Source organism: Emys orbicularis, chromosome 1 (genome assembly GCF_028017835.1).
Source record: "Emys orbicularis isolate rEmyOrb1 chromosome 1, rEmyOrb1.hap1, whole genome shotgun sequence".
NCBI classification, from domain to species: Eukaryota; Metazoa; Chordata; order Testudines; family Emydidae; genus Emys; species Emys orbicularis.
Genome location: NC_088683.1, coordinates 163,181,897 through 163,209,645, shown reverse-complemented (window position 1 = coordinate 163,209,645; position 27,749 = coordinate 163,181,897). Strand labels below are relative to the sequence as shown.

The following is a 27,749-nucleotide window of genomic DNA, read 5'->3' as shown; positions in this document are numbered from 1 at the left end:
AGAGGCCTAACAAAGTAGCAAACCAATGTTTCCTTGGCCATGCTGGGGCTATGAGAATGACCTTCATCAGAACCTCTTGCACTAGTGGGATAAGATGAAAGGTGTAATACAGGTGATCTGTCCACGGTAGCAGGAAACTGTCCATGAGAGACCCCAGGCTGTGGCCTTGCAGGGAGCTGAACTGGTGGTATTTCTTGTTGATCCGGGTAGGTCTAATGGGGGAATTCCCCACTGTTGGAAAATGATCCTTGCAATGTCCGGCCAAAGGGACCGTTCATGGTGAGCAGAGAAGGACCTGGTGAGGCAATTCACCAGCTGGTTCTGTGCTCCCAGGAGGTGAGAAGCCTTGAGATGGATTGAACGTGCTATGCAGAACTCCCACAGATTAATTGCTTCCTGACACAGAGGGGAAGAGCATGCTCCACCTTGCCTGTTGAGGTAGAACATAGCTATCATGTTGTCTGTGAGAACCAAAATGACCTTGTTTACAATGTGAGGTAGGAATGCCTGGCAGGGTAGGCGGACCACCCTGAGGTCTCTGATGTTGATATGGAGAGAGATCTTTTCTGAGGACCAGAGACCCTGAGTCCTGAGGGACCCCAAGTGGGCTCCCCAGCCCACGATGATGCATCTGAGATCAAAGACATTGAAGGTTGGGCCGCAAAAAGGGTACACCCATACAGACCATGCAGTGGTCCAGCCTCCGCTCCAGGGAGATGAGGACTTAAGAAGGTATGATGAGAACTGAGTCCAGATGGTGATGGGCAGGTGAATAAACCATGGCCAGACACACTTAAAGAGATCTGAGACGCAGCCTTGTGTGTTGCATGATATGTGATGCCATGTGGCCCAGGAGACTCAGACAACTCTGTGTTGTCATAACCGGATGGGCCTTGAGGGACCTTCTCAGGGTCATGATCTCCCAAAACTGGTCTCCTGGGAGCAAGGCTCTGGCCTGAATGGAATCGAGAACTGCCCCAATGAACTCTATCCTCTAAACCAGGATGAGAGTGGACTTTTGTGTGCTTATTAGCAGGCCTAGGGCCTGGAAGGACGATTGGATGAAGCGGATATTGGATTCCATCTGAGTCCTGGACTGGCCTTTGACAAGCCAGTCATTGAGATACAGGAAGACGTGTACTTTGCATTTGGTGAAGACTCACGGGGCAGACTCACAGGCTGAATGGAAGCAAAGCGAACTGTAACATACCTGGTTTATGATGAATCTGAGGAATCTTCTATGGCCTTGGAAAATTGATATGTGAACACATTCATCTTTTAAATCGAGGGTGGCATACCAATCCCCTGGATTCAGAGAGGGAATGATGGAAGCCAGGGAGACCAGGCAGAACTTTAAGTTCTTGAGGTAGTGGTAGAGGCGGCACAGGTCTAGAATAGGTCTGAGACCACCCTTGGCTTTCAGAATCAGGAAATAATGTGAGTAGAATCCCTTTCTTCTCAAGTTTTGTGGAACCTTTTCTATGGCTCCCACCCAAAGGAGAGACTGGACTTCTTGTATTAATAGTTGCTTGTGAGAAGGGTTCCCGAAGAGAGATAGGGAGGGAGGGTGGGAAGGTGAGGTATACACAAACTGGAGGGTGTATCCCACTTCCGAGCTCAACACCAGCGGTCCAAAGTGATGCAGGCCCAGGCACTGAAGAAATGGGAGAGGCAGTCCAAAAACAGAGGGGTAACTGGATCCAGTATCACGGGGACTGGGATGTCGACCTCGAGCATCCTGACAAAAGGAGCGCTTTGAGCTCCCTGAGTGCCTGGGGGCAGTTTGCATTGGACCCGAGGTGAAAGCTGGCGGAGGAGGCCTATGCCTAACCCCCCTGTTCTTTCTTCTCTGTGGGTCCTCCTGGGCTGATGGGGCAAAGTACTGGCCAGCCTGCTGGGGCCTGTAATGTTTCCTAGAAGCTGCTGGGGTATACAACACCAGGGACGTCAAGGTTGCCCTGGAATCCTTAGGAGTTTAGCATCAAGTTTGCTCCGAGAAGAGCAAGATTCTTCAAAGGGGAGATTCTGAGGGTTTGCTGAACCTTCTGAGGAAACCCAGACGACTGCAACCATGAGCTCCTATACACGATTACAGCTAAGGCCATGGATCTGGCCGCAGAGTCAGACACGTCCACGGCTGCCAGTAAGGAGGCCCTCGCTACTGTTTTTCCTTCATTGACCACCGAAGAGAACTCCTGTCTGGCTTCTTGAGGCAGCCAGTCTTTAAACTTTTGCATGGCATCACACATATTAAAGTCATACCAGCCCAGTAGTGTCTGCTGGTTTGCTATGCGAAGTTGCAGCCCTCCCATAGTATACACCTTTCTGCCAAACAAGTCTAGTTTTTTGGGGTCCTTCGCTTTAGGCATTGCTCCCGACTGCCCATGGCAATCTCTTTCATTAGCAGTTGACATTACCAGGGATCCTGGAGGGAGGTGTGAGTGTAAGAACTCATAACCCTCCTCTGGCAATCAATAACGCCACTTCGTACACTTTGCCATGGGAGGAAGGGAAGTGAGGGTCTACCAGAACACCTTAACTGGGTCCATGATAGCTTCATTGAGTGGCCCACTGCCATCTGCCTGGATGCCCAGATTTGAGGCCACTCGCTTTGAGGCCACTTGGGGAGCTTTGTGGTTATCCTGGGGAGGAGACACACCAGCTGTCACCACAGCCTCATCTGGGGAGGAGAATGAGGAAGCCACCACCGGCTAGGGAGCCTCCACCCCTCCTTCCATTTTGCTGCAGACCCATGGGGCCTCCTCTTGAAGTTCGGTACTGGGCTCAGTACCGGAGTTCAGATCAGGAGTCTCCTGGAAAGGCACTGGCGGTGCTCTGCTCTCAGAGGCCACCAAGTAGGAGCATCCTGAGAGAGACCCCTGGGCTGGGGGGAACTCCCATGGATTCCAGAAGGGCCACTGCATGGGCACTGGCCCCCATAGATTTCAGAAGGGCCATGCACTTGTTGGCACCCCTGCGTTTGGGGCCATAGAGGAGTACGAGTGCCTCAGGGAATAGCGTGGGCGGCTGTGAGGGCAAGAGGAGAACGACCCCATTCCCCACTACGATGATGAGGAGTCTCAGTGATGCGACCAGGGCAGTGTGGACTGGGCTGGTCTACACTGAGGGGGAGGGATTGATCTAAGATATGCAACTTCAGCTACGAGAATAGTGTAGCTGAAGTTGACGTATCTTAGATCGACTTACCTCGCATCCTCACGGCGCGGGATCGACTCCGCTTCCGCCTCTCGCTCTGGTGGAGTTCCGGAGTCTACGGGGAGCGCGTTCGGGGATCGATTTATCGCATCTAGACGAGACGCGATAAATCGATCCCCGATAGATCGATTATTACCCGCCGATCCGGCGGGTAGTGAAGACGTACCCTTATATAACTAAAAACTGACTAACTACAAACAACTGATTAACTATTTACACTAGAAAGATAGTGAAAAACCACTGGGAAGTTTGCTGAAGCAACCAGAGGAGTCCCAGCAACCGTCATGGGCGGTAAGAAGGAACTGAGGGGGTGAAAGGTCAGCAGGGCTCTTTATTCTGGCTCTAGGAGTGCGCAGCACCAGGAGGCACCAGAGCTGACCTGATGGATACCACACTAGGGGGAAAAATTCCAGCAACTGTGTTTGGGGCGGGCAAATACTTACATCGGAATGGAAATGTACAAGCACTCGAAGAAGAAACTAAGGTTACAGGAAACATTACTTTTCAGGACACGAATCCCATATCAGTTTTAGCCATGTGCACTTCTAAAATGCATGTGTTCCCCATTTTGGGTCTTTCTCCCATATCTGAATCTCACTAAGGAGAGTGGCAGGAAATACTGACCAAAAATTATCAAACCATGACATGAAGGAAAAGGCAGTGAGGCTTTAAAATGTGTAAGGAAGGTTTTCTAGAGCTTTAATTTCATAATACTGCACATCTTAGTTAAATAATTGCACTGTTGGATAGGTTAATGCCAGTCTACATGAGACAGAGTATTGATCCTATATGTGTGGGAATGAGGCATGCATACATGTATGTGTGTACTACAGCACCTTTGTTGTATGCAAACCCCACCAACATTTAGTTTTTGGAAGCATGGAAGCTGGGCAGATATTTTATAGACTCCAGGTCTTTGAATTCTCATTTGGGCTCAAAGTCTCCTAAGAGTCTTGGGATTGCATTTCATATAGCAAGTCCAATCCACAGCCTGTGCATTTTATGGTTCCCCACTTGTTCCCTGCTGCTCTGATGCCCTTCTAGAGCTTCTTCTCTGGGATTCTTTTCACAGGTCTGAGCACTCTGACAATGAAGCCACTCCTCCAGCCACCCAAGCAGTGGACACAGTTGGTCTTCTACTCCCCTGGCCTCTGCTGTTTGGCCCAGGACCTAGTCAAATTTGCACAGTACTCTTAAAGATTCCTTTCAGGTGTGCCTGGAATCTGCTCACCCATGTACTGGTTTTCAAGAGTATCCCAGATGTCAGTTAGCTCCCAAATGGAAATGCAAGTCACTTGGGAAATATGTTAAGATTTCCCCTTTGCCTCTTCGCCCACTGAAACACTTGTCACTGAAAGTATATGAATTTTGAATTCTCTAATCCACACAAAGAGAATCTTTGCTGACTCAGGACTGAGAACATCTAGAGTCAGTGGCAGCTCTAGGTCAAATATTTAGGCAGGGCCCTGTATGTTTCCTTAACTACTCCACATGTGCTATCCTTCTGCTGTCTTGAAGCTCCTATTACAACCTGCAGGATATATTCTTAGCTACTGGAACAGCTAACCCAAATGGATCTTTCATAGAAGAGCCATTCTAGCTCTGGGAATTGGGATGAAACTCTGTGACTTGATTTTCCATTTTTTTTGCGTTAGGCAATGCCACCAATGCAGAGGCTTTAGCTACATATCCATGACTGGAAAGAGGGAGCTGAGATACGGCCACACTTGGTACCCTTTGGATTCAGGACTGCTTCACCATTGATTTGCTTTATATTTGGCCTAGAAATGAGAGGAAGTGAGAAGTATACGGAAATGCTCCATTTGGGACAAGCAAGGTGAATCTCATGTTGAATTGGTTCACCTGGGTGCATTTCTATGGTTGATCCTGGCTATTTCTCAACCACTAGTCTAATGTTTTGCCAATTAACTACTGTAGGTATCAGCTGGTGATGGCAAGATATCCTGAGACACAAGTGCTGCATGTAGAGAAGGCTGGCAAGGGGATGCTATGCCAGTTTTGCTGTGTCAACCCTGAACGCCACAATACTTATATACATAACAGCTCCCTGCAGTCCATCCCTGGGTGACCCTTAAGTGATTCTATAGTGTATGTGAGTGGATCAGGGAAGGGGCTCTAATTCAGCCGGATGATTTTTAAAACTGCTTTCTATGCATTTGCATGAAAGATTTCCTCAATGCTGATCATGTGATTTACCTAAAGCAGCCTGCATAACCATCTCCTATAAGGTTTTACAAGGCAGAAGTCCTTATTGCTTCTGTAACAATTACTGTTTATAGAGCAAGAGTATATATCAATGCCACAGGACTTTTATATATGATTTATAAAGCAATATAATATATAATATATAACCAATAATGTATATCTTAGATGTTTTAGAGCATGCTTCACAATAGCATCTAAGTGCTATTTATATATAAATATAAATAAAAATATGTACACGCTATTTTATATATACATATATGCCAGGTGTGTGGAAGTGATATCTATGTGAGAAATTGGAGAGGCATGAGACACATTTCTCTCTCTCTTGTGACTGCCTCTCCTGCCCATTTCCCACCCCATCCATATTATTCTAATATTTCAGTGCTCACACAGCTAGGTAAATATTTCTTCCTTCTCCTTCCAAATGTGGAATTTCCTCCCAGAATTATAACTGCCTGATAGCCGGGATTCAGTCCTGAACCAAGGACAGCTTTTCCATACAATAAATGTCATTGTTTCAAAGTCTCAAGACTCTACAAGGCTAGAAAAGGGAGCTTTATCCCAATGGGAAGTATAGATTCCCAGTTTCCCAGTGGGACACAAATCTTTTACTTCTAACCCTAGAAGGTCCCAAGACACCAGCCTTTAATGTAGATACATTTTGGATGTATAGGAAAGCTGTTGTAGGTCATTTTTACAAGGTTGTCTTGGCACTTGTTTAGGCTGACCTGCATAACTCAGACTTGGCTTCATCACTCATGAGTAATGCAACCAACTGAACGTCACACCACCACCAAGTATTCCATGCACACAGACGCACATAGCAGTGAACAATACTAATGACCCCTTCTCCAACAGACAAATTCTATCTTTAATGGCTCTCAGTTAAAGATTCCTCATGTTGTTTCCAATAACATTTTGTTTGTCCTTTAATCAAAGGTCAACTTGTGCTAGGCGACATGTGTTAATTATTTCCTTGGATAGTCACCTAAGACACATTTCATTGTATATAGGAAGAGTTTCCTTCCCTGTATCCTTGACACCCTTAGATCCCTATTAACCAGGAGCCTGTCCTGAGGCCCTTACTCATTCACTGACTTCAATAGGACTCCTCATGTGAGTAAAGGCTGATGGATCAGGCACCCAGTGTTTTCCCTTCCCATGTTGTGGTGAACACTAGTTATATTCTCATCACGGCAGTAACAGTGCCCAGAGATAACTGGAATCCTCTAAGGATCTGAAGACTGTCTCACGTCTGCGTTAGGGACTGGCACGCTGGGAAATGGAATACCTGTCAAAATCAACTGCATATTTGTAAAGGCCTGTCCCTGGGCTCACATATAAGCCAAGTGGCCATGCACTCACCTGTGTGTACAAACATGTGCTTGACATAGTTCTGTTTGGCGGTGAAAGTCTTGTTGCAGAGAGTGCACTCGTAAGGCTTTTTTTCACCCTGTCCACCTGCTGTGCTGTGGCCCGCAGATGGGGCCAAGGGCTGTGGGGCTGGCAGCTGGGCAGTAAAGGTTGACAGGCCAGGCTGGGTCACTGTCACAAACTGTGTCTGTTGGCCAGCTAAGGGCTGGGGCAGGCTGAAAAGGAAAGGTTTAGGTCCACTGCCAGCAGACTGTGTGGTAAAGAGGGCGGGCAGGTAGGTGTTGCCAGCTGTGCCAATGACCTGTGTGTTGCTGGTCAGGGTCAGCGGCATTCTCAGATTGCTGGTGAGGGTTTCTGTCTGGCGTAAGTAGAGTTGGGTGCTTGGCAATGGTTGGGCAACTGTTGTGTTGACAGAAGGCTGCAAGGCCCCCTTTTCGCTGTTGTTACTGACAGTGAGCACTTTGCTGTCCATTTCAATGTCATTGCTTCTGTCTGGCGAGGAAGTGTTGGCATCTAGGTGTTGCGGCTGGGTCTGTGTGCCTTCAGCAGGGACTTCATTTTGCTCTGCTTGGGAAGGTTCCTGTTGACCCTCTCGGCCCAGGTTAGCCATGAACTGCTGCTCCATGGAATCAGGCTCAGTCCCAATGGAGGAACTGACTCCAGAGTCAAAACTCTCCCCCTTGGGCTCACTCTCAGTGCCTTCTGCTTGGTCAGTGTCCTCAGTGCATTCCTCAGACTCATTACGCTCCAGGATCTGCACCCTCTGCTGGCCATAGTAGTCATAGTCATCCTCCATCTCCTGTTTGATGTGGATGTTGCCCACCAGGGTCTGGATCCGGACCGGGCGTGGTTGCTTGCGGCAGTGTGTGGTCTCTGGAGTGGTGGAGAGGTACCGCTCCATCTGCTGTGAGCGCTCGTGGATCCGTGTAATCCAGCTGGGGTCTTCCATGTGATGGTCTCTGGGGAGCCCCAGGGCTGTTTCATGGTGGCTGACCACTGCTCCGCTGTAGAAGGAGCGCTCCCCACTGCCATTCTGCATGGAACAGGCATAGAGAGCCGAGTAGATCCTGTCCACGCTGTGCTGCGAGTGGCTCTGCAGGTAGCCAGACTCTGTGTCGCTGCTCTGCCCTGAGGTGCCCGATTCGGGGGTCCCCCTGGGCGTCTCCTGCCCAGAGTCCTGAATCACTGGGTAGACCTCCCCCACATTCTGCGAGACGATCCTTGTGCATTCGTCAATCACAGTCTTGATCTGCAGGATGCTGGCAGCTGTGAGGATCTGCAGGGCCTCTGACTGTGAGACCCGCAGCACCCCACTGTACATGAAGTCAATGAGCTTTTGCACGGACTGGACTGACACCACTGAGGGGATCTCGATGTCGCTGTACCCCAGCAGCAGCTTGTCCTGGAAGAAGGGGCTGCCAGCCGCCAGCACGCAGCGGTGGGCGCGTAGCATGCTCCCGTGGATGCGGACCGTCACGTCACAGAAGTGGCCACGGTTGCGCTGCTCGTTGAGGGTCTCGAGCACAGAATTGCTGAAGTTGTGAAGGTTGATGCTGTGAATGCGCTCTGTCATCCCCTTGCAACTGATGTTACCTGTAGCAAAGGATGAGACAAAACAGAGAGACAGATCAGGGCTCGTCCTCTGCATGTCCACAGCTGAGATGCTGGCTAAAACACCTGCCCACTGGATATACGCTGCAGGGAATATCTTAGAGGTACCATAAAGGGGCACTGAGCACAAAGCATCACCTCTATGCGTGGAGACGATCAACTCCCCAGGGAAAAGATTTAGCAGGATCTCTATGGGATGGATGAGCAGAGACCCACACCTTGAATCTTCAAGCAAAACTAGACAAGACTCTAATGGTCAGATTCTCACTTACAGTAATGATCTTTACACCACACTGGTAATATGATGAGGCTGTCATTTAAAAATTTCTGGCCCTCTATCTAGATCTGGATTTTGAAACCCCCAAAGTTAGGGCATAGTTAGATCCTGTGTATTGTAGTTCAGCCCTTAATAAAGGTGGCAGCCATTTGCAAAATCCAAATCTGGACCATGGTTTGGATTTGAAACCTTTCCAAAATTCCAACTGTATGTGTGTCCAGGGTTTTGGTTTAGGTCATTCATTACTCAAAAGTGAACTAACCCTCGGTCAAGAATCAAAGGAGATCCATTAACTTTCTCCCCTATTTTCACTGCACCTTGGGGTTTCTGACACTACACCGGCTGGGACTAGAACTGCTGCCAGGGCCGGCTCCAGCATTTCTGCCGCCCCAAGCAAAAAAAAAGCCGCGATCGGCGGCGGCAGTTCAGCGGCAGGTCCTTCGCTCCTAGAGGGAGTGAGTGACCTGCCGCCCCCGAATTGCCGCAGGTGCCGCCCCTCTCCCTTGGCCGCCCCAAGCACCTGCTTGTTAAGCTGGTGCCTGGAGCCAGCCCTGACTGCTGCAATACCAAGACAAAAGCTGTCTGAGGGTATTTATTGCCTGACCAGAAGTGGGAAGTAAAAGAAACCTGGCCAAAATGCCTGTTCTCTGGAGAACTTCATCAACTTGGCTTAACCAAGAAGTCTGGATAGTTTGGACAAGACCCGAATGTTCAGGTACAGATCTAACTGGTCCTCTTATTTACCTCTCACTGCTTTTACAGCTGGCTAAAAAATAACTATCTTTTTAATCTCTCAGTCCACTTCTCTCTCTCCCAAGAATTATTTTTGATTTAATATTGCTTCTCTTCCCTCTCTCTTGTCCGTTTAGATCAGTGGTTCTCAATCAGGGGTATGTGTACACTTGTGGGTACGCATGCATGAGAAACTGAAAGTGAAACCGACTCTATAAAATCAGTAAATCAGACTAGCTTATTTTTATGGTTTAAGAAAAAAATGTAAAGCAAATAAACAGCATCTAAGGTGATATTAATAACAAATGTAAGAATGGTTACATTTTTTAATATATGATTTTTAGCCTGCCAGTGTTCTTCTAAGTCCAACATAAAGAACAATTGGTCATTGTTATTATTCTCATCTTAGAGACAGGCAGCAAAATGCTACCAACTGCAATTTGCTGAACAATGCAGCCCCCTCTCATTCACGCCCTTTCCTCCTCATTTACCCATTCCTGCTATCTTAAGCACCCTCTCTTCTGGTGCTTCAAAGAGAAACCATATTGGACACAAGTGGTTATTTAAATTCTCTGATGATAAAAGGGGACCAAAAAGGTCAGGAACTGGACATTCTGACAGGGACAAGCTGCCTAAAGGAGCCTGATGCCTGCAGAAGGAAACAGGCCAGTATTAGGGATTGCACTAATTTCTGTATGAAACTGGTGATGCTCATATGGCAGCAATGCTTGGGAAATCACTAGTGGAATCATGGAGACTGTGAATTATATCTGTTCTGTTCACAAGCTTTGCCAGGACACATGAGCTTTATCCCTGACTGACGAGGACACTGGAAAGGCCACTCCTAGATACTGCAGGTACCTCATAGGTATTCACTCATAGATATTGCAGGTATCACATCAAGTAATGTGAGTGGGCCTTTTCCTCCTCCTACACCAAGACAACCACCTCCCAGAGTCCCCCTGGCCAGCCATGGACACTTCCTTATGTGTCAGATCACAGGAGAATTCAAGATGAACTCAAGATAAAACACAAGGAATCTCCCTCCGAAAGACAGAGAACTTGGAGCACTATGGGGGTGGGGCCCCTGCAGAAGCGGGAGTGAGCTGTGGCTGATTGTTGAAAGGATGGCACCTCCTTTCTTCAAGGCCATCCCTAGATAAGGGCATGACGACGTCTAATTGAGCGGATACACAAGACATTTTCTTTTTCCCAAGTTCTGCCAGGTCAAAACATACCTATCACAATCTGTTTTGATCATGAGGTATTCTTTTCATTCAAACTGATCTTTGAAACCAGTTCTCCCTGTAATTTTAATCCATTTTATAAAAAAAGATTTATTAATAATAGCAAGACGTGCAACAGCCTAGCTTAGCAAATCAAAATGGTTACTGCGCACATCCAAAGAACACTGGAGGGAATACCCCAGAAGCACCAGGCTGATTCTATAAACGTATGGTTTGATTTTCAGAGGTGCTGTGAGTCCCTTCTCCTTTCGATGAACCAGTGCAGCCCACATTAATTTGGAAGTTGTACTTTTGCAAACACATTCATAGGAGAAGATACTTCAGTTCAACTTTATTTATTTCAAAAGAATTTAGCTCTGGTGAAAGTTGCTGGACTGACAAGACTAAAGTCTACTGTTTATTCACAGGACAGGTACAACTTGAGCAGCATCAGGGCAAGCTTTGTTCATACATCCCTCTAGTATTCCCAAGCCCTAACCTGAAGAGAAAGGGGAATTCTGTATCTATGCTCCATTCAGTTATTGGAATAGAAGGGTATAGCTTGTTCAGGAAGGATAGGCAGGATAAAAAGGCAGAAGGTGTTGCATTACACATCAAAAATATATACACTTGTTCTGAGATCCAGAAGGAGGTCAGAAGCAGACCAGATGAAAGTTTCGGAGACAAGATAAAAAGGGGAAAAAATAAGGATGATGTCATGGTAGAGGTCTACTACAGATGACCAAATCAGGAAGAGGAGGTGGATGAGGCATTTCTAGAACAACCAATATAAATACACAAAACACAAGACCTGGTTGTAATGCGGGACATTAACGACCCAGACATCTGTTTGAAATGTAATACGGCAAAACACAACATTTCCCATAAGTTCTTGGAATGTATTGGGAACAACTTTTTGTTTCAGAATGAGGAGGAAGTAAACAGGGAGGCAGCCATTTTAAACTTGATTCTGCCAACAGGGTGGAATTGATAGTGAATCTGAAGGTCTAAGGCAGTTTGGGTGATGTGATTATGAAATGATGGATTTAATGATTCTAAGGAAAGAAAGTCATGAGAAAAGCAGAGTAAGGACAATGGACTTTAAAACAGCAGATTTCAACAAGCTCAGAGAACTGGCAAGTAAGGTCCCATGGGAAGAAAACCTAAGGGAAAAAAGAAGTTCAGGAGATCTGGCCTAAAGGCACAACTGCAGACTATCCCAATGCAAATGAAAGATAGGAAGAATCGTAAGAGGCCAGTATGGCTCCATCACAAGCTCTTTAATGACCTGAAAATCAAAAAGGAATCCTACAAAAACTGGAAACTTGAGCAAATTGCAAAGGAGGAATACAGAAGAATAGCACAAGTATGTAGGGACAAAACCAGAAAGGCAAAGACACAGAATGAGTTATACTTAGCCAGGGACATAAAGGCAATAAGAAGTGGTTTTAAAAATACATTAGGAACAAGAGAAAGACAAAAAGGTCCTCTACTTAGTGGGGAATGAGGGTTAATAACTGAAGACATCAAGAAAGCTGAGGTGTTTAATGCCTAGTTTATTTCATTCTTCACTAAAAAGGTTAATGGTGATCAGATACTCAAAACAATTAATATGAACAACAAGGGGGAAGGAACACAAGCCAAAACAGGAAAAGAAAATGTTAAAGAATATTTAGATAAATTAGATGTATTAAAGTCAGCAGAGCTTGATGCAATTCATCCTTGGGTACTTAAGGAACTAGCTGAAGCAATCTCAGAACCATTAGCAATTATTTTGGAGAACGGCAAACATAGTACCTATCTTTAAAAAGGGGAACAAAGAGGACCTGGGGAATTACAGACCCATCATCCTAACTTCAATACCTAGAAAGATACTCAAACAAATTATTAAATAATTAATCCGTAAGCACCAAGAGGATAATAACGTTATAAGAAAGAGCCAGCATGGATTTGTCAAGAACAAATCATGCCAAACTAACCTAATTTCCTTTTTTGACAGGGTTACTGGCCTAGTGGTTAGGGGGAAGCAGTAGAGGCAATATACCTTGATTTTGACACAGTCCCATATGACATTCTCAGAAGCATACTAGGGAAAAGGGGTATAGATGAAATTACTGTAAAGTGGATGCATAACTGGTTGAAAGACCGTACTCAAAAAGTAGTTATCAGTGGTTCGCTGTCAAACCGAAAGGGCGTATCTAGTGGGGTCCCACAGGGGTCAGTCCTGGGTCTGGTACTATTCAATATTTTCATTAATGCCTTGGATAATGGAGTGAAGAGTATGCTTATAAAATTTGCAGATGACACCTATCTGGGAGATGTTGCAAGCACTTTGGAGGACAGGATTAGAATTCAAAACCTCCTTGACAAATTGGGGAATTTGTCTGAAATCAAAAAGATGAAATTCAATAAAGGTAAGTACAAAGTATTTTACTCAGGAAGGAAAAAATCAAATGCAAAACTACAAAATGGGGAATAACTGGCGAGGTGGTAGTACAGCTGAATAAGATCTGGGGGGTTATAGTAGATCACAACTTGAATATGATTGTGAAAAAGGTAATATCATTCTGGGGTGTATTAACAGGAATGTCGAATGTGAGACCCAGGAGGTAATTGCCAGGCTCTACTCGGCACTGGTGAGGCCTCACCTGGAGTACTGTGTACAGTTCTGGGAGCCACACTTTAGGAAAGATGTGGATGAATTGGAGAGAGTCCAGAGAGCAACAAAAATGATAAAAGGTTTAGAAAACCTGACCTTTGAGGAAAGGTTAAACAAACTGGGCATGTTTATTCTTGAGAAAAGAAGACTGAGGGGGGACCTGATAACAGTCTTCAAAGATGTTAAGGACTGCTATAAAGGGGACAGGGATCAATTGTTTGCCATGTCCACAGAAGGTAGGACAAGAAGTAATGGGCTTAACCTGCAGCCAGGGAGATTTAGGTTAGACATTAGGAAAAACTTTTTGACTGTAAGGGTAGTTAAACTGTGGAATAGGCTTCAAAGGAGGTTGTGGCATCCCCATCACTGGAGGTTTTTAAGAACAGGTTGGACAAATATCAGTTAGGGATGGTTTAGGTTTACTTGGTCCTGCCTCAGCACAGAGGGCGGGACTTAATGACTTTATTTCTATGATTCTCTGCTGAAATGGCCAACCAGGGACCAGTCAGTACTGATTGTGAGGGGATTTTTGATGTGATGTGGACAGCTGGGGCTAGATCCACAAAGGGAACTTAGACTTAGCGTTGCAGTTCCCTGTTGCCTAATGGAATCCATACCCCTGAATTAGGACCCCAGGCTCCCTATAGAATGCATAGGGAACAGTAGGCTCCTAAGGCTGGGATTCACTGAAGCCAGCAAACTGAGTGGGGAACTGCCTCAGCTAGCCAACAGGAAATACTGAGGAGAGGCATGCAGGGTTCGGGCCCCGGTGAAAATTTTTTTTGGGGCCCCCCAGCAAGGGCGGACCGGCTAAACGGGGCCAACGAGGGGGGGGGGAAGCCAGGCCCCAGGGCCCCTTCTGGACCGCCGGGCCCCGGTAATTTGTACCGGCTTCCCCCGCCTCTTGTCGGCCCTGGAGGCATGCAGGCTAAGCCCCACTGCTCAAAGAAATGTAGGTGCCTAATTCTGATCCTGAGGAAGGTGGTGTTGGTGCCCTCTCCCTTTCACCCTAGAGCCCAGTGATTAGAGCACTCACCCATGCTATGGGACACTCAGGTTCAACCGCCACTTTGCCTGAGATGAGCAGGGCGCTGAACCCAGGTCTCCCACCTCCCAGGAGAGTGCTCTAATCACTGGGCTCTGGGGATTTTTTTGGAGGGGAAGGGGAAGGAACTCTCTCAGTCTCTCCTGTTGAAGCTTTTTCATTTTGTATAAACACTTAAAAATGCCTGCTCCACAACAGGCAGAGAGGGGATTTGAACCTGGGTTTCCCACTTCCTGGGGAGAACAGGTAATACCCCCACTTTGTTTTGTACTGGGCCCAATCCAGTAGCACACCTATTGGATCAGGCCCCACAGGTGAGATAGGTGGGGGAATGCTTAGTTTGAGAATCCCATTGAGGCGTAGGCATGTGATAGACTCCAGGCATCAGGATTTAGGCAGCTGGGTGCATGCCTATTGGCAGAAATTTAGGCGCCTGTGGAATTTAAGTGCCTACTGGGTTAGCTGGCAGCTGAGCAGGGGCTTTTGAGCCTCTACATTTTGGATTTAGGACCTAAAGTGGCTGTGAAGTGCCTAAATCCCTCAGTGACTCTAGCCTCTGTCCTCTAGGAACTGGACTGACCCCCACTAGAGTCATTTCATATACAAGCCAATGAGCAGACAGTAATGGCTTTTGGTTACTAGCATCATGGCAAAACTTTTTGTTTGAAAAATCCATTGTTTAGTGACTTACTACAAAACTTTCATTTATCTGCTTCCTTCCCTCCTTCCTTCCAATCATCACACCCAGGTTCCAAGTCTACACACCTATTACAAATGTCAAAAGGAGCCCTACCCCACTGTGTGAGAGTGAGGGGACCTGCAGCTGAAGTGCCCATACCTATGAGAGCCTCAGCTAGAATACAAATAACTAGGACAAACAAGAGAGACTTGGGGTGCGTAGGAAAAACAGGGAGAGAGTGGGGGCAGAAAAGCATGGAAAGAATATGATGAAGTTCTTTCTGGGTCTCTGTCTGCCAGTTGTCACTAGATATAGCTGTAGGTATCCAAGGTAAAGACAACCCCAGAAAGCTTGAAAACAGATCATTTGCCACATTGTCAAACGTGCTAATACATGAAATCTAGTAGTACAAACATGCAGTAACGCCACCCAGGCAAGCACATTAACTATAGGGATTGGCCTGAATCAAAGCTCCAGGTGCAACAGCACCTCCCACACTCTAAGGAAGATTGAATTCAGACCCAACCTTTGTGTCTGTCCCTTACCTATACAATGTGCCAAACCAAAAGTCCAAAGTCAGACACCCCCATAAAATGTGAGCTTTGCAGTGTGGGTCTGAATCTAAAATAGACATTACTTCGCTACAAAGAATAAAGAGAAGGGTGAACACTATATTGCAAGCAAGAATGTGTGTCAATTTCTTGAAAGCCCAAGATATCAGAATGAAGTGTAATGAAAATATGCTTACACACCCCTACCTTACAGTCACTGCATAGAATGTCTGGCAAAGGGGAAAAGACTGCGGTCCCGGTTTAGTCCAAGGCCTTCCACTCTTTTTAGAGTTAAGACAGTGGGAAACCTTTCTGTGAAATTTCAAGCAGCCTTTGTTAAGTGCTCCCTTTCTTTTCACCCGGTGAACAGCAACATATAGATCTTGACGGACTCATTCTGAGAAGCTACTGTAGGAGGGTTTTGTCCCTGTTCTGTGAAAGCAACTTCTGATTGGAGGAGTATTTAGAAACTGGTTAGGAAAGAAAGAGTGTGAAAATGCAAAAGCCATTAGATAGGCAATGAATAGGCATTTGGTCCATTCAGAAAGAAAGAAAGAAATTTTTTTTTGCACAGATTATGCACATTTGCAGCTCTCCTGGGATTGGGATATGAAGCTGCCATTGTAGAACGGTGAAATGTATTACTGTGCATGTCTGAAAAATGCTCAGTTTCCCCATAAGCAAATGTATTGATTAAACTGTCAGATTATTCACAGAAATATGCATGGAATTCATCCTCCACTGGTATGAAGGAGCACAACATGGATGGAAAAGGGGAAAGACGTCTGTTGCGTAATAAATGACCAAATGTTTAGTTTACTGCTTTACTGAATCCAGCACTTCCCGCTGACCTTTATGCTGCAGGTGTCCAAAAAGAAGGAGGGCTTTAACATTAGAATAAAAATGAGAAAGAGACATTGATGCACAGTACTGTATGGGAAAGGGATGGCAGAAGGAAACAGCAGGCAGCAGTCTCCTGGTAGATGCTATGGAAAATGTAGATGGTAGTGATGAGAAGCTGAATTATGGAGCAGTTTTGAATGTGGATTTCTATGTGCAAAAATATTGCAGAGAGAGCTGCACAACGTTCGGCAGTTCCCGTATGTTTAACATAAATGCAGAAAATGATCCCTGGAATCCTTCAGTAACAGTTCAGTTAGCAGGGGATGTAAGTGGTGCTGAAGACCGCTAAGGCCACCCATGAGTGTTAAGTACTTTAAAGCTTATTTACTGTAGTAAGTTTCTACTGTGTGGCCACAAGGTGTCCTCAACTGCAAAGTAAATGCTCGACTCTTGAATGCTGACAGCTGAAAAAAAAATCACAGAATTTGATTTTCTATAGTGTTCTTCATCATGATATCTCAAAGCTCATTACAATGTAATGACTGTTGCATTGCTAGAGGTGCAGTGACCGGGCAACCACAGAAGCCATTATTGCTCAGCAGTATCTCTACAGACAGCCTTGTACTTTAAACCTCTTTGACTCAGAAAGGGAATGGTGGGCAGGACACCAGCATTATCTCTTATTCTTTTTTGAAACATACGAGGGGATCTTTAATGTGGATAACCAGCAGAGCTGAGCAGAAGGGCCCTGCTTCACTTTCTCACCTGAAGGGGAAAAAGAAAGATGAGCCTATATCCCGGAAGAGTTTTTGCCTAGGTTTTCCCCAGATGCAATGGAGAATTGTTTGGAAATCTGTCAAACTGACATTTGTGAGCTTCTTCGCCTGCATACCAAATGCCTGATCCTGAGAGGTGCTGAGCACCTCCTGAATGGTGCGGAGTATCCTGAACTCCCACTGATATCATGATAGGATCCCAAGAGGAGTTTCCCACTCGTGCTACTTTACCCTTGGGATACATTCTAATATGCCTGTCACAATGCATGTCAGTGCTTCTCCTGAAATGTCACACTGGATAAACCTGTTTTTTCTGCTAATTTCTTTGAAAAAGCGTATTTAACTCTCACACTCCCGTCAGTGCCTGTCCATCATCAAAATGCCACTTCCTACTCAGAAGGGTGCAGAATCTGATTGGTAGGGCAGTAACCTGGGAGTTTGGAATCCTGAGTTCTCTTCTTGGTTCTGCCACTTACTCACTGTATGCCAGTGGCCCAGAGACTAGCTCCTATATGCCCCATCACAGCAAACTAATATAACCTTCTTCTGCTACTGCAGCCCAGCTGGGTCCCAGCATAACCACCTGCTCCTCCTAGCCCACTATTGTTGCAACCCTCTGCTTCCCTACAAGCATTGTTGGAAACCTGCAATTTCTGGTTCTACAAAACTGCTCCAAAAATGCTGGAGCTACACAATCTTCTGACTTTTCAAAGCAATTGTGGGAGGCCAGTAATCCTGAATTCTGATTTACAGAGGGGTAACTGTGCATCTGCTATTGCTGCTGCGGTTACTTCAAGCACCTTCTCTTTGCCGATTCAACAAGTCATCACTGTGCTTCTTCAGTGTTGCATTTAGAGCTGACAGAGGTGCAGCAGGTTGAATACCACTTAGGAAGCTTTGCTTGATGCATTTCAGCACTCCTGCTCACACTTAGAAAACAGTGGCATATTATACCTGCAGTCCTGATGTTCTAAAATCTAGACTGAAATACACTGGAGACTTAGTGAATGTTTCCTTTCATTTTCCCCCAAATTAACCTTCTGAGATGGGAACCACGTTCTCACTAGGACTGCGCGAAATAGACACGAAATCCCCCAGATCTGAAGATTTCTTCATTTTATATTTTAAAAATTTTCGAATGTTGCTCCCTCTCCCCCCCCCATTGGAAATTTTATAGGTTTTCATTAAAAAGCAAACCCACTTCTGAGTGAAAAGGAACTTTATTTTGGAGTGAAAACTTCAAGATTTGCATAAATTTGACATTTGGTTCAGCTGAAGTTCAGCATTCACATGAAAACACATGAACATGTTGGTAAGTCCTAGGGTGACCAGATGTCCCGATTTTATAGGGACAGTCCCAATATTTGGGGCTTTGTCTTATATAGGTGCCTATTCCCCCCCACCTCATCCCGATTTTTCACACTTGCTGTCTGGTCACCCTAGTAAGTCCTACGTTTTGAGGAGGAACCAGTCAATTTCCTAAATATTTTGAATTTCCTGAGCTGGAAAGGACCTACAATGGAATGCTAATATATTTTCATAAAATTTCACCAAAAGATTTGTAGTCAACCCCTTGATTCTGGCTGAGAATATATGACAAGTCCACATGATAAAGAAAAGGTCAAAGAGAAAAGGGAACTATTTTTCCTTTCCATTTAACAGGTTGTGGGCCTGATTCACCACTGTTTTACTTTCCACTTATTTCAATGGAATTACACCAAAATACGACTGGTGTAATGCAGTTCAGTGCTTTTATATACCTGGCCTATAGCAGGATCCTACCTCCTGAAGCCAAGCCTAGTGGGAGAACTTCTGTTGCTCAAGGGAATGATCTGCTTTCAAATCAAAATGCTTGGAAGTCTCTCCTGTCCTGCTCAGGTTGGTCCTTACGACCGTGTGGCCTCCTTGAAAGGGGACTTTAAGGGGAAATGCTGGTAGGGAGTTGTGGGAGGATGGATGAACATTTGCAAACTCTACGGGAGAGCTGACCAGGAACACCCCGGCTTTCTGTTGCTTTAAAGGTTTACTGGAGTTTTCGCCTTATCATCTGCTTGAACATCTTGAAAATCAGTATCTCTTTGTATAGTATCTGTCTAAAACAAACACCAGATGACACTACACAAGTTGCCTTTAACCCTACCAGATTGTTGCTAGAATCAAAATATGTAGCAGTCTACATCTAACAGGAAGTACTGTATTTTTACTAGCATAACAACCATTAACATGTCAGTAATGTACTCTGTGTAAGAAAGGACTGTGTGCTAAAATCCACCAAACATCTTTTGATTTTCTAGTCCAATAACTAAATCTATTTGAGAGGAAGAAAACAACATGGAATAAAAAATGTAAAACCTCTCCAGGTGTCTGGCAAATGAGCAAGAATTTGCACTTCCCATTGATTTCCTATCTTTGCCTTGAAATCTTAGTTGAAAAGATTTTTACTTTTATTTTATGCAACACAGATTCTTCCCCTTCCCTGCGCAAACTGTCCTGCACAATTCCCTGCTCGTCTGCCCAGTTATGACGAATCCATTTGGCATCTAAACAAAGACTAAATACAGACCTTCCTCAAATAAAACTGCATGGTGCCCAGGATTTGAATGTCCTACCTCCAGCAAGCACAAACCCCCATGCTGGGGATGGCAGCCTCTCTATCACCCCATGGGCTGGAGGAGCAATCACCATGGTTCTAACCCAGGCTCTGCCTGCAGGATGGGAGGAGGATTCTGCTTGTTTACTCCAGCTTTGTGAAATGTTGTGGTGCGTGTCTTTCACTCTCTTGTGCCTCAGTTTCCTCATCTGTAAGATGGGGATAATACTACTGGCCCTAACCTACAGAAGAGATGCAAGCATTACAAATTGTTTGGAATTCCTTGGATGAAAGGCACCAGAGACAGGCCAGGTATTAACTCCTCTGATTCCTTTAGAGTTTTGTTCTCCAGGCTTGAAGACACTGAGTTTTCTTTCTACACTTTTTCAATGCCTTGATCCCCACCCATGTCTTCTGACACTCTGCAGCCTACTTATAATTGCAATGCACTGGTTATAAGTAGCAGTTTCCTTTCACAGTATCTTGGTGACCATAGGTTTCTAACTGCCAATGACATGCCCAACTATTTTTAAGTTAAAAGATTTATTCCTGTTACAAGAAATAGGATTTAGCTCTCACATTTTCTCTTCAGACATGTACTTTTGGAACATAGGGAGAGTAGAAGAGATGAAAGGTCCATCCAGCACAGCATCCTGCCTGCAAGCAGCATCCTGAACCTTTACAGTTCCTTGCAATTCAGAGGAATGCTTTAAAAACATATGCAATGTACCTGACCTCTCCTCCCATCTACCACTGAAGTTGCCTCTGCCTTAGGGTTTATATACCTTGGAACATGGTTCCTGATTCCTTCCTCCATCCTTCCACAGTGGAACTGGATTAGCACTACTATGGTTAGGGCCCTTCATACCCACAAGGAGGCACAGAGCAGAAGGCATTATTCCTATAGTCATTTGTATCCTTTCAATTTTTGATAAACAAATGTAATCTGTTTTCTGGTTTTAAATCACACACCACCGCCTCCAGCATAAATGCGCGCACACACTTACTTCCCTTCTCTCAGTCCTGTGCAGGGTTTGCTGATTTTTATCTCCAAGACTGACAGCAAACTGGACAGAAAACAGCAAGGAATCAGATGATAAATCAAAAAACTCCAAGGCCAGATCCTTAGCTGGTAAAAATCAGCATAGCTTCATTGACTTCACTGGGGTTACGTGGATTTACACTAACCTCCACCCCCCAGTGTATTAAAAAAAAAGAAGAAGAAGAAAACAGTTTATAAAAGTGCCCTCCCATAATTGGACACAAACAAAACAAAATGGCCACACGATGGCACCATTTCCTCAGATGAGAAATCAAGCTACTACTACTGCTACTGTCTTTATTACTTGAACTTTTTAATGTCTCAGTGAAAACTGTTTCTGCTGTGCTCACCTGTTCCCAAAGATACAGGAGTGAGAGCTGCTTACACCAAATCCAAATTTGGCTCAGATTTCATTTATCTGCTATGGGTTTAAGGCTGTTTGACTAAAATCCGGGTGTTCTGTACTGCTAGTATTTCCCTCACAGAGCCAATTTGTATTACTCATAGGATATGCTGTACTTGTTACAGTGTATCATCTACTGAACAAATGAGATGGAGCCAACAATGCCCATGAAGTTACTGTGTCTTTGCGGGTTTTTCCTTCAAGTTTAAAATGGAGGGATGTTTACTGGAGAAGGTAGGAATTTGCTCCTAGGAAAATGTAGGCTTCACTGGTGATGTATCTTTCTTCTTTAAGGTCCTTATTCAAAGCCCAGTGAAGTCTCTGGGAATGTTTTCATTGGCTCCAATGGACTTTGACCAAACCCTCAAGGTGCCCCTGAGATTGAAGCCCCATAAGAAAGATGAGTGTGGGCTCTTCTTGCTCTTTTCTCTGCATACTGCAGGGATCTACACCGTCAATGGAAACAGTCCTTAGGAGGGGAGTGAATGTAATAATTGGCACTGCTGCACTGATGACCGTCTCCCAAAATGGTAACTGTTACCCTTAAGCGTCTCTGGATTTGCCCCTGTATCAATTACCTTTTCCCAAGACTGGGAGGAAGTGTATCAGTTTGAGTGTGGTTAAATACAGTAAGGCTAAAAGCCTGTGGGCTTTGGTTAAAAGGAAAATATAGATTAAAACCCCTTAAGATAATTACCTGTTTAGAAGGTTTTTACTCAACCCAGAATCCCTCTATAGGGAGTATTTGTAGCAGTCTGTGAAGGAAAGGGAGCCTTTATAGGGAAGTAGTGTGTGGAATTTGTTTTATCTACAGACACAGTGGCTGATTGGAATAACTTGGAGTGGGGAAGCAGCTTGTGAAAACCTGAGCCAGAAGTGGGAAAGGGGTTTCTGTCTGGACAGAAGCTACCATCAGACCTCAGGCGGTAGAGAAGTAACTGAGGGCGGCTGGACCACACATCGCTATATATACGTCCCGCGCACAGCACGAGAGAGGGGAGTTGCGCATGTGTGGTCTGACGGACACTGCTATTGAAGATCTCCGACTCCAGACACAAAGGCATTGCTGCACCTACAGTGGAGCACCCAGGGGGACATCACTTGAAGAAGAATGCTTGGTTTTGTTTGGTTAGTCTTTTGATGTGTCTCCTTGATCTGTTAACTAAAGGGTAATTTTTAACTAGCAAGACTGGCTGCTGCAGTAAATTTTCCAACCCTAGAAATAACATGAGAGAGAGAGAGAGAGAAATCTCAAGAGTTGGACTGTGGCTTTTTTACATTGAGTTTTCAGGGAAAGGAGGGAGCTGTCTCCTCCAGAAGGAACACCAGAGAGCAGGAGTGCACAGACGGCTATTGTGAAAGTTCCTTGTACAGTCCCACGCAGGAAGAATCTCTGTGCATCCTTCCATCTCTGCATGGCTGTTCCCATATGAGCAGAGTGATAGTGGCACATACTCAGCATAAGACATGATTTTGTTTCTGGATATTACAGCCTACTAAAACAATTTCTGTCCTCAGCTACACCTGTGCAACCATAAGCAAAGGTATATCGCCAACATCACCTCTTTTAGTTTTGGTGTGATGTAAGTAATAAAAACAGATTCAGCCCTAGGCTACATTTAGGGTTATTTGATGTTATTAGACTGATCTGTGGCAATAAGCAGATATTGCAGTTTTTAATATTCCAATAAAACATTTGAATTTTTTTAAAAAAATTGGTGTGATACATATACTGACACTAACAGGGGATACTAATATCGTGGATAAGTTATCACCTCTGGGTCAAATTCTGCCCTCGGTTACGTCCCACACCCTTCTCAGTCAAGAACATCACCTTAAGCAGGGGTTTTCTCTCATTCATGTACTGGCCTGGCCCTACCTTTTCCAGAATGACTGAATGGAATCACAGCACAAGGTACACCTATTAAACTCAATGTGGTTGCATAAGGTATCCATGAATCTGTGTGGAGAAGTCACCCTTTTTGTTTTTATTTCCTCTAGCACACTCCCCCCTTCCCCCCCCAAAATCTACTTTGTCTTTTTTTCTCTATCTGTATAACATCAATAAATTACATGTTACCACCCCTCTCCTCCAGGTATAAAGAACTTTTCAAGATTTTTAACAGATGTACAATATTGCCATACTTACATTGTCACTGGTTAAAACTCAAAAATAGCTTTTGGGAGACTACTTTTAACTCACACTACTTCTCTCTTGGGGGCTTTCACGGAGAAGCATTACCCCGCACATGTCACATACTGGTACAGAGTATGCTGTGTATCCTACCTATGCAGAGATCTTTTCAGTGTTTAACATAGCCAAGCATAGTGCACAAACTAGGGATGCGTGAGGGTTCTAGTATTTGTTTTTACATGTGTCGTGGGCTTTGAGAATACCTCAAGGAACCTTTTATAGTGATGAATTAACTAGAGATCTAGACTTCTCACAGTTTATTTCAGTTCCTGAATGGTGGAAATGTAAGACTAGATCTCATGTTATTTTGTCCTCATAAATGACTCCATGAAACAACAAAAACATTCACAGCAAACATAAATACTGAGACAGCACTGAACACGCTGTTGGTGCCACTATAAATAGTAATATTTGAATTGCTATGGAACCCAAATGCACAATGCTTCCATAAACAGACAGTTGTGTTCACTCATCACACAGCAGGCTGGTAAGACACGGTATTCATGATAAAAGCAGCAGGTCGGTCAGAAGTTTGGGTGGCACCCTTCAGTCACAAATACCTTATTTTCACTTCCATAATAGTTCAAAGCATATTGTATGTACTGTAATACTATGATCTTCTCTAGTGCCTTCCACCAGAGAATGAGAAAATGCTTTGCAAACATTTATGGACTGTAATGACTAGGATCTCAATTTTATGTTTTAGTATCTCCAGCAGCACAGCCCATGCGAGAGCCCTACCCAGTCAAGAACATCTCTTCAAGTAGCACCTGGGTTTTTCCTCTCCTTCAGGGGCTGACCAGGCCCTACCCTATTTGGAATGACTGAATGGGATCATGGCACAAGGTACTTAGGCTGCTTTCAAGAGAGAAAGCAAAAGAAATGCAGAGCAAGTGAGTCTGGAACGCCGAATGAGGTTTGCAAAAAGTTCCTAAGTTGGAATGATGAGAGAACAGAATGGCAACAAAATCTACCCTACCAATAATTGTAAACTTTGGTTACACAAAGTAGTTGGGTAACAGGACATGGTCTGGTTAATAATTCCTCGATCCCTTAAATCAATGTTTCCTAAAGTGTGGGTTACACATCCTAAAGGAGTGCAAATGACTAGCCAGAAGGGGCATGGAAGATGTGTACCTTCAGATGAGTAGTCCTTTAACAACACGTGACAGTGCTGAAAGGGGTGTGATTACTTTTCATTTTCTTGATGGGAGACTCACCTTTCAAAAGGGTGGGAATTGCTGACATATAATTGTTGTGTGAGACAGCTCATTCTGGAGCACACTAGGAAGGAGCTACTCTTAACAAAAAGTCTTCATGCACCTGAGTAGGAGGTGGCTCAGGAAATATGTGTAGTTAAGCCATCAAATTGCAGTGACCAGAATATTATTAAGTTTGACACCCTTGCAGGAGGATCATATCACAAGGTAGGCTCTGACATGCAACTTCAAGGAGGAGGATTATTAAGAAAACTGAAGAAATTAGTTTGAAAGAGCCTGAAAGGAAAAGATAAGAAATTAAAATCCATAAAATCAGCAGGGAGGTGGCCTTAAAAATCCTTTATTAGGATCAATATGCATATCCCAGGACAACAGCAACAACCGAAAAAGGACGTGGAATAACACCAGGATGGTTAAGTAACAAGGCACAAGAGTTTATTAAGGCTGAAAAAGTTTCCTTCCAAACATGGAAATCATGCCTAAGTGATGCTAATAGAACAGAGCATAAACTGTACCAGGCAAGATGTAACATGGAGATTAAGGAAGTGAAGAGGAAATTTTAAGAAAAATAGCTGAAGGTATAAAGAAAGTACTGTAATAACAAATTCTTTAAATACATCAGAAAGAAGAAGGTCACAAGGCAATGACTGGTGCCTAAGAAATACCTTAGATAGCATGGACAGACAGATTAAATAGACAAGAGACTTAGTGGATTAGGTAGGCCACCGGTGCGCAAAAAAGGTAGGGTAATCAAAGAGGATACAGCAATTTCACAATCTATGTGATTTTTTAGCATTGGTTTTCAGCATGGAGAATGATGGGGCAAGGAAAATGATCTCAGGGTATGAAGGTGATGGCACCTTCCAGGAGAACATTATAAAATAAATAAACAAACAAGCAAATAAATAAGTAAATAAATAAATAAATAAAGGAGGGGGTAATAGAATATTTTAAGAAATTAAACTGTAATGGATGGCATTAATCAAGGAACTATGAATGAAGTTGCTGAGCTACTAATACAAGTATGTAATTGAGGGATTACAGGGTGACTCACACCTTTAAAGAGTGATACTAATGGGTGATCTTGAGAATTAGAGAGACCAGCACATTTTACTTTAGACTAGAGTCAGGAAAATAGTTGGGAAATGTTAGTGGATAGCTATAACGTATCTAGGGGAGTGTAATGTGAGTCACAAACAAAAGCATCACAGTACTGCCAACCCCAAGTGTCCAAAAATCATGGGAGTAATAAATAAATAAATACAATCCTGGCCCTTTTTCTTTGCCTTCTGGTTTTTGAACCTTTAGGATACACTGGGGACACGTTTTCAAGCTTTTCTCTGCAACCACGGGGGCTAGAAACTCTTTTTTTTTCTTTCAAAAAAGGAAAGCTGAGATTCTCATGTAATCATTTCACTCCAGGAGCTGGGGCTTTAAGAAAAGCACCAAATATCATGAGACCTGATAACACTTCATCAACTTAACATTAATGTCACTTAAAAAGGAAATTAGCAATTAAGGTCATTACATATAGTTTTCAAATGCACCTAAATGACTTACAATCCTAAGTGCCATTGACTTACACGCCAATGGAACTTAGGAGCCCAAGTCACTTAAGTGCTTTTGAAAATTTACCCATTGATTATGTAACTGAAATACCATTCCATATCACATGCAGTTTAACAAAAATATAGATGAGATAACTGTTAATGTGAACACGCTGTCTGACCCTGCACCCAAGGAAGTCAACAGGAGTTTTCCCCTGGAGTTCAATGGGAACAGGACAGGGGCCCTCCTGAGGTGCATTCTAACCATGTGTCCCAGCATCTCCCCTGTGCTGTGCTGAGCTCTAAGGTCCCAGTGCAGTCCATAGGAGGGTTGAGCAGTGAAGCCCAGGAGAAGGAGACAGGAGGATACACATCCACCTTGTTCCTACTACAGAACCTCAGAGAGGGGACATATAAAAATTAAAACAAAAAAACTGGAAATGACAAAATTCCACTAATCTGCAACTTCACAGAACCCAACACTAGCACTAGGCAAAACAGCCCCACTGAGTCACAAGGAAGGTGTATAGACCCTTATTGATTGCTCAGGAAAAATATCATCCTGAGTTTCCTTCCCCCCTACCTCAGTGCCCTGTGGAGTTTAGGAATCCCGAAGGGTATTTGCCTCCCTCTCTCTTCCTTTCCCTTAAAGGCCCTGTGGAGTTTAAACGGCAAACAGCCATCAAAATAAGAAAGTCAGATTTTACTAAGAGAAAAATGCAAATAGAATCTGGCTCAATGTTTCTGTCCTGGTCTGCAATGCGGTGAAGCCCACGTCTGGATCTGGACAGGCACGAAATGTGGGGGTTTACGGACAGAGGGTTGTGGTTCAGGCCCATCGCCAGAGATTAAAAAGTGCATTCCTTTCTATATGCAAGAACTGTCTTGGCCCCCAATTAAACATAAATGACCTCTGCATCCCTTCATCCCCTCCACTTACTACTGCTGTTCCATGTTTCTTCTTTATCTTGTCTTACTTTCCTGCTTGGACTTACATTCACTGTGACAATTTACCTTCAGGCCAGCCCCCTTTTCTGTGTCCTCTTAAATCATAAACCCCATACCACCCATTTTTTTCAATAATCATCCAACCTGCTCCTCAGTCCCATGGAAACTCTTTGCTAAGGTGTTGTCTTTCCCTTATCTGGAGCAAATTCCTTCATAGATGGGCCGTCTTTGCCCTTTCAATGTCTAAGAATAACACTTTTAACTATCAATAGACACAAAGAGATTCAGCTGCACCATTCCTGTGGGATTCCTATGAGTTTAGACACATCTGCTAAGATATATATATCTATATATATATATATATCAGAGTCTGAATGAAGCTTTATTTTTATTATATCCCTAAGCATCTGTTGAAATTTTCTGCCGGAATGTTCTTATCTTTTGGCACTCCCAAAACATAGGTCTATATAGTCACTGATGTTTGAACAGCTCCTGTGTTATCTACACTCTTGAAAGCCTAGCCTATTCACATGGGGCCATGTTCTGAAGTCCTTATTCACTCTACATGCATCGCAGTCAAGGGGAGTTTT

General features: G+C 44.3%; 1 protein-coding gene across 1 annotated transcript in view; it reads right to left on the bottom strand.

Annotated features, from left to right (window-relative positions):
* ZBTB20 (zinc finger and BTB domain containing 20) overlaps positions 1–27,749 on the bottom strand; it is a 624,766-nt gene that overhangs the window by 4,858 nt on the left and 592,159 nt on the right. Inside the window, exon 11 of the mRNA XM_065407938.1 lies at positions 6,808–8,409. Coding sequence (XP_065264010.1) covers positions 6,808–8,409 — 1,602 coding nt within the window. The remainder of the gene's footprint in view (positions 1–6,807; positions 8,410–27,749) is intronic.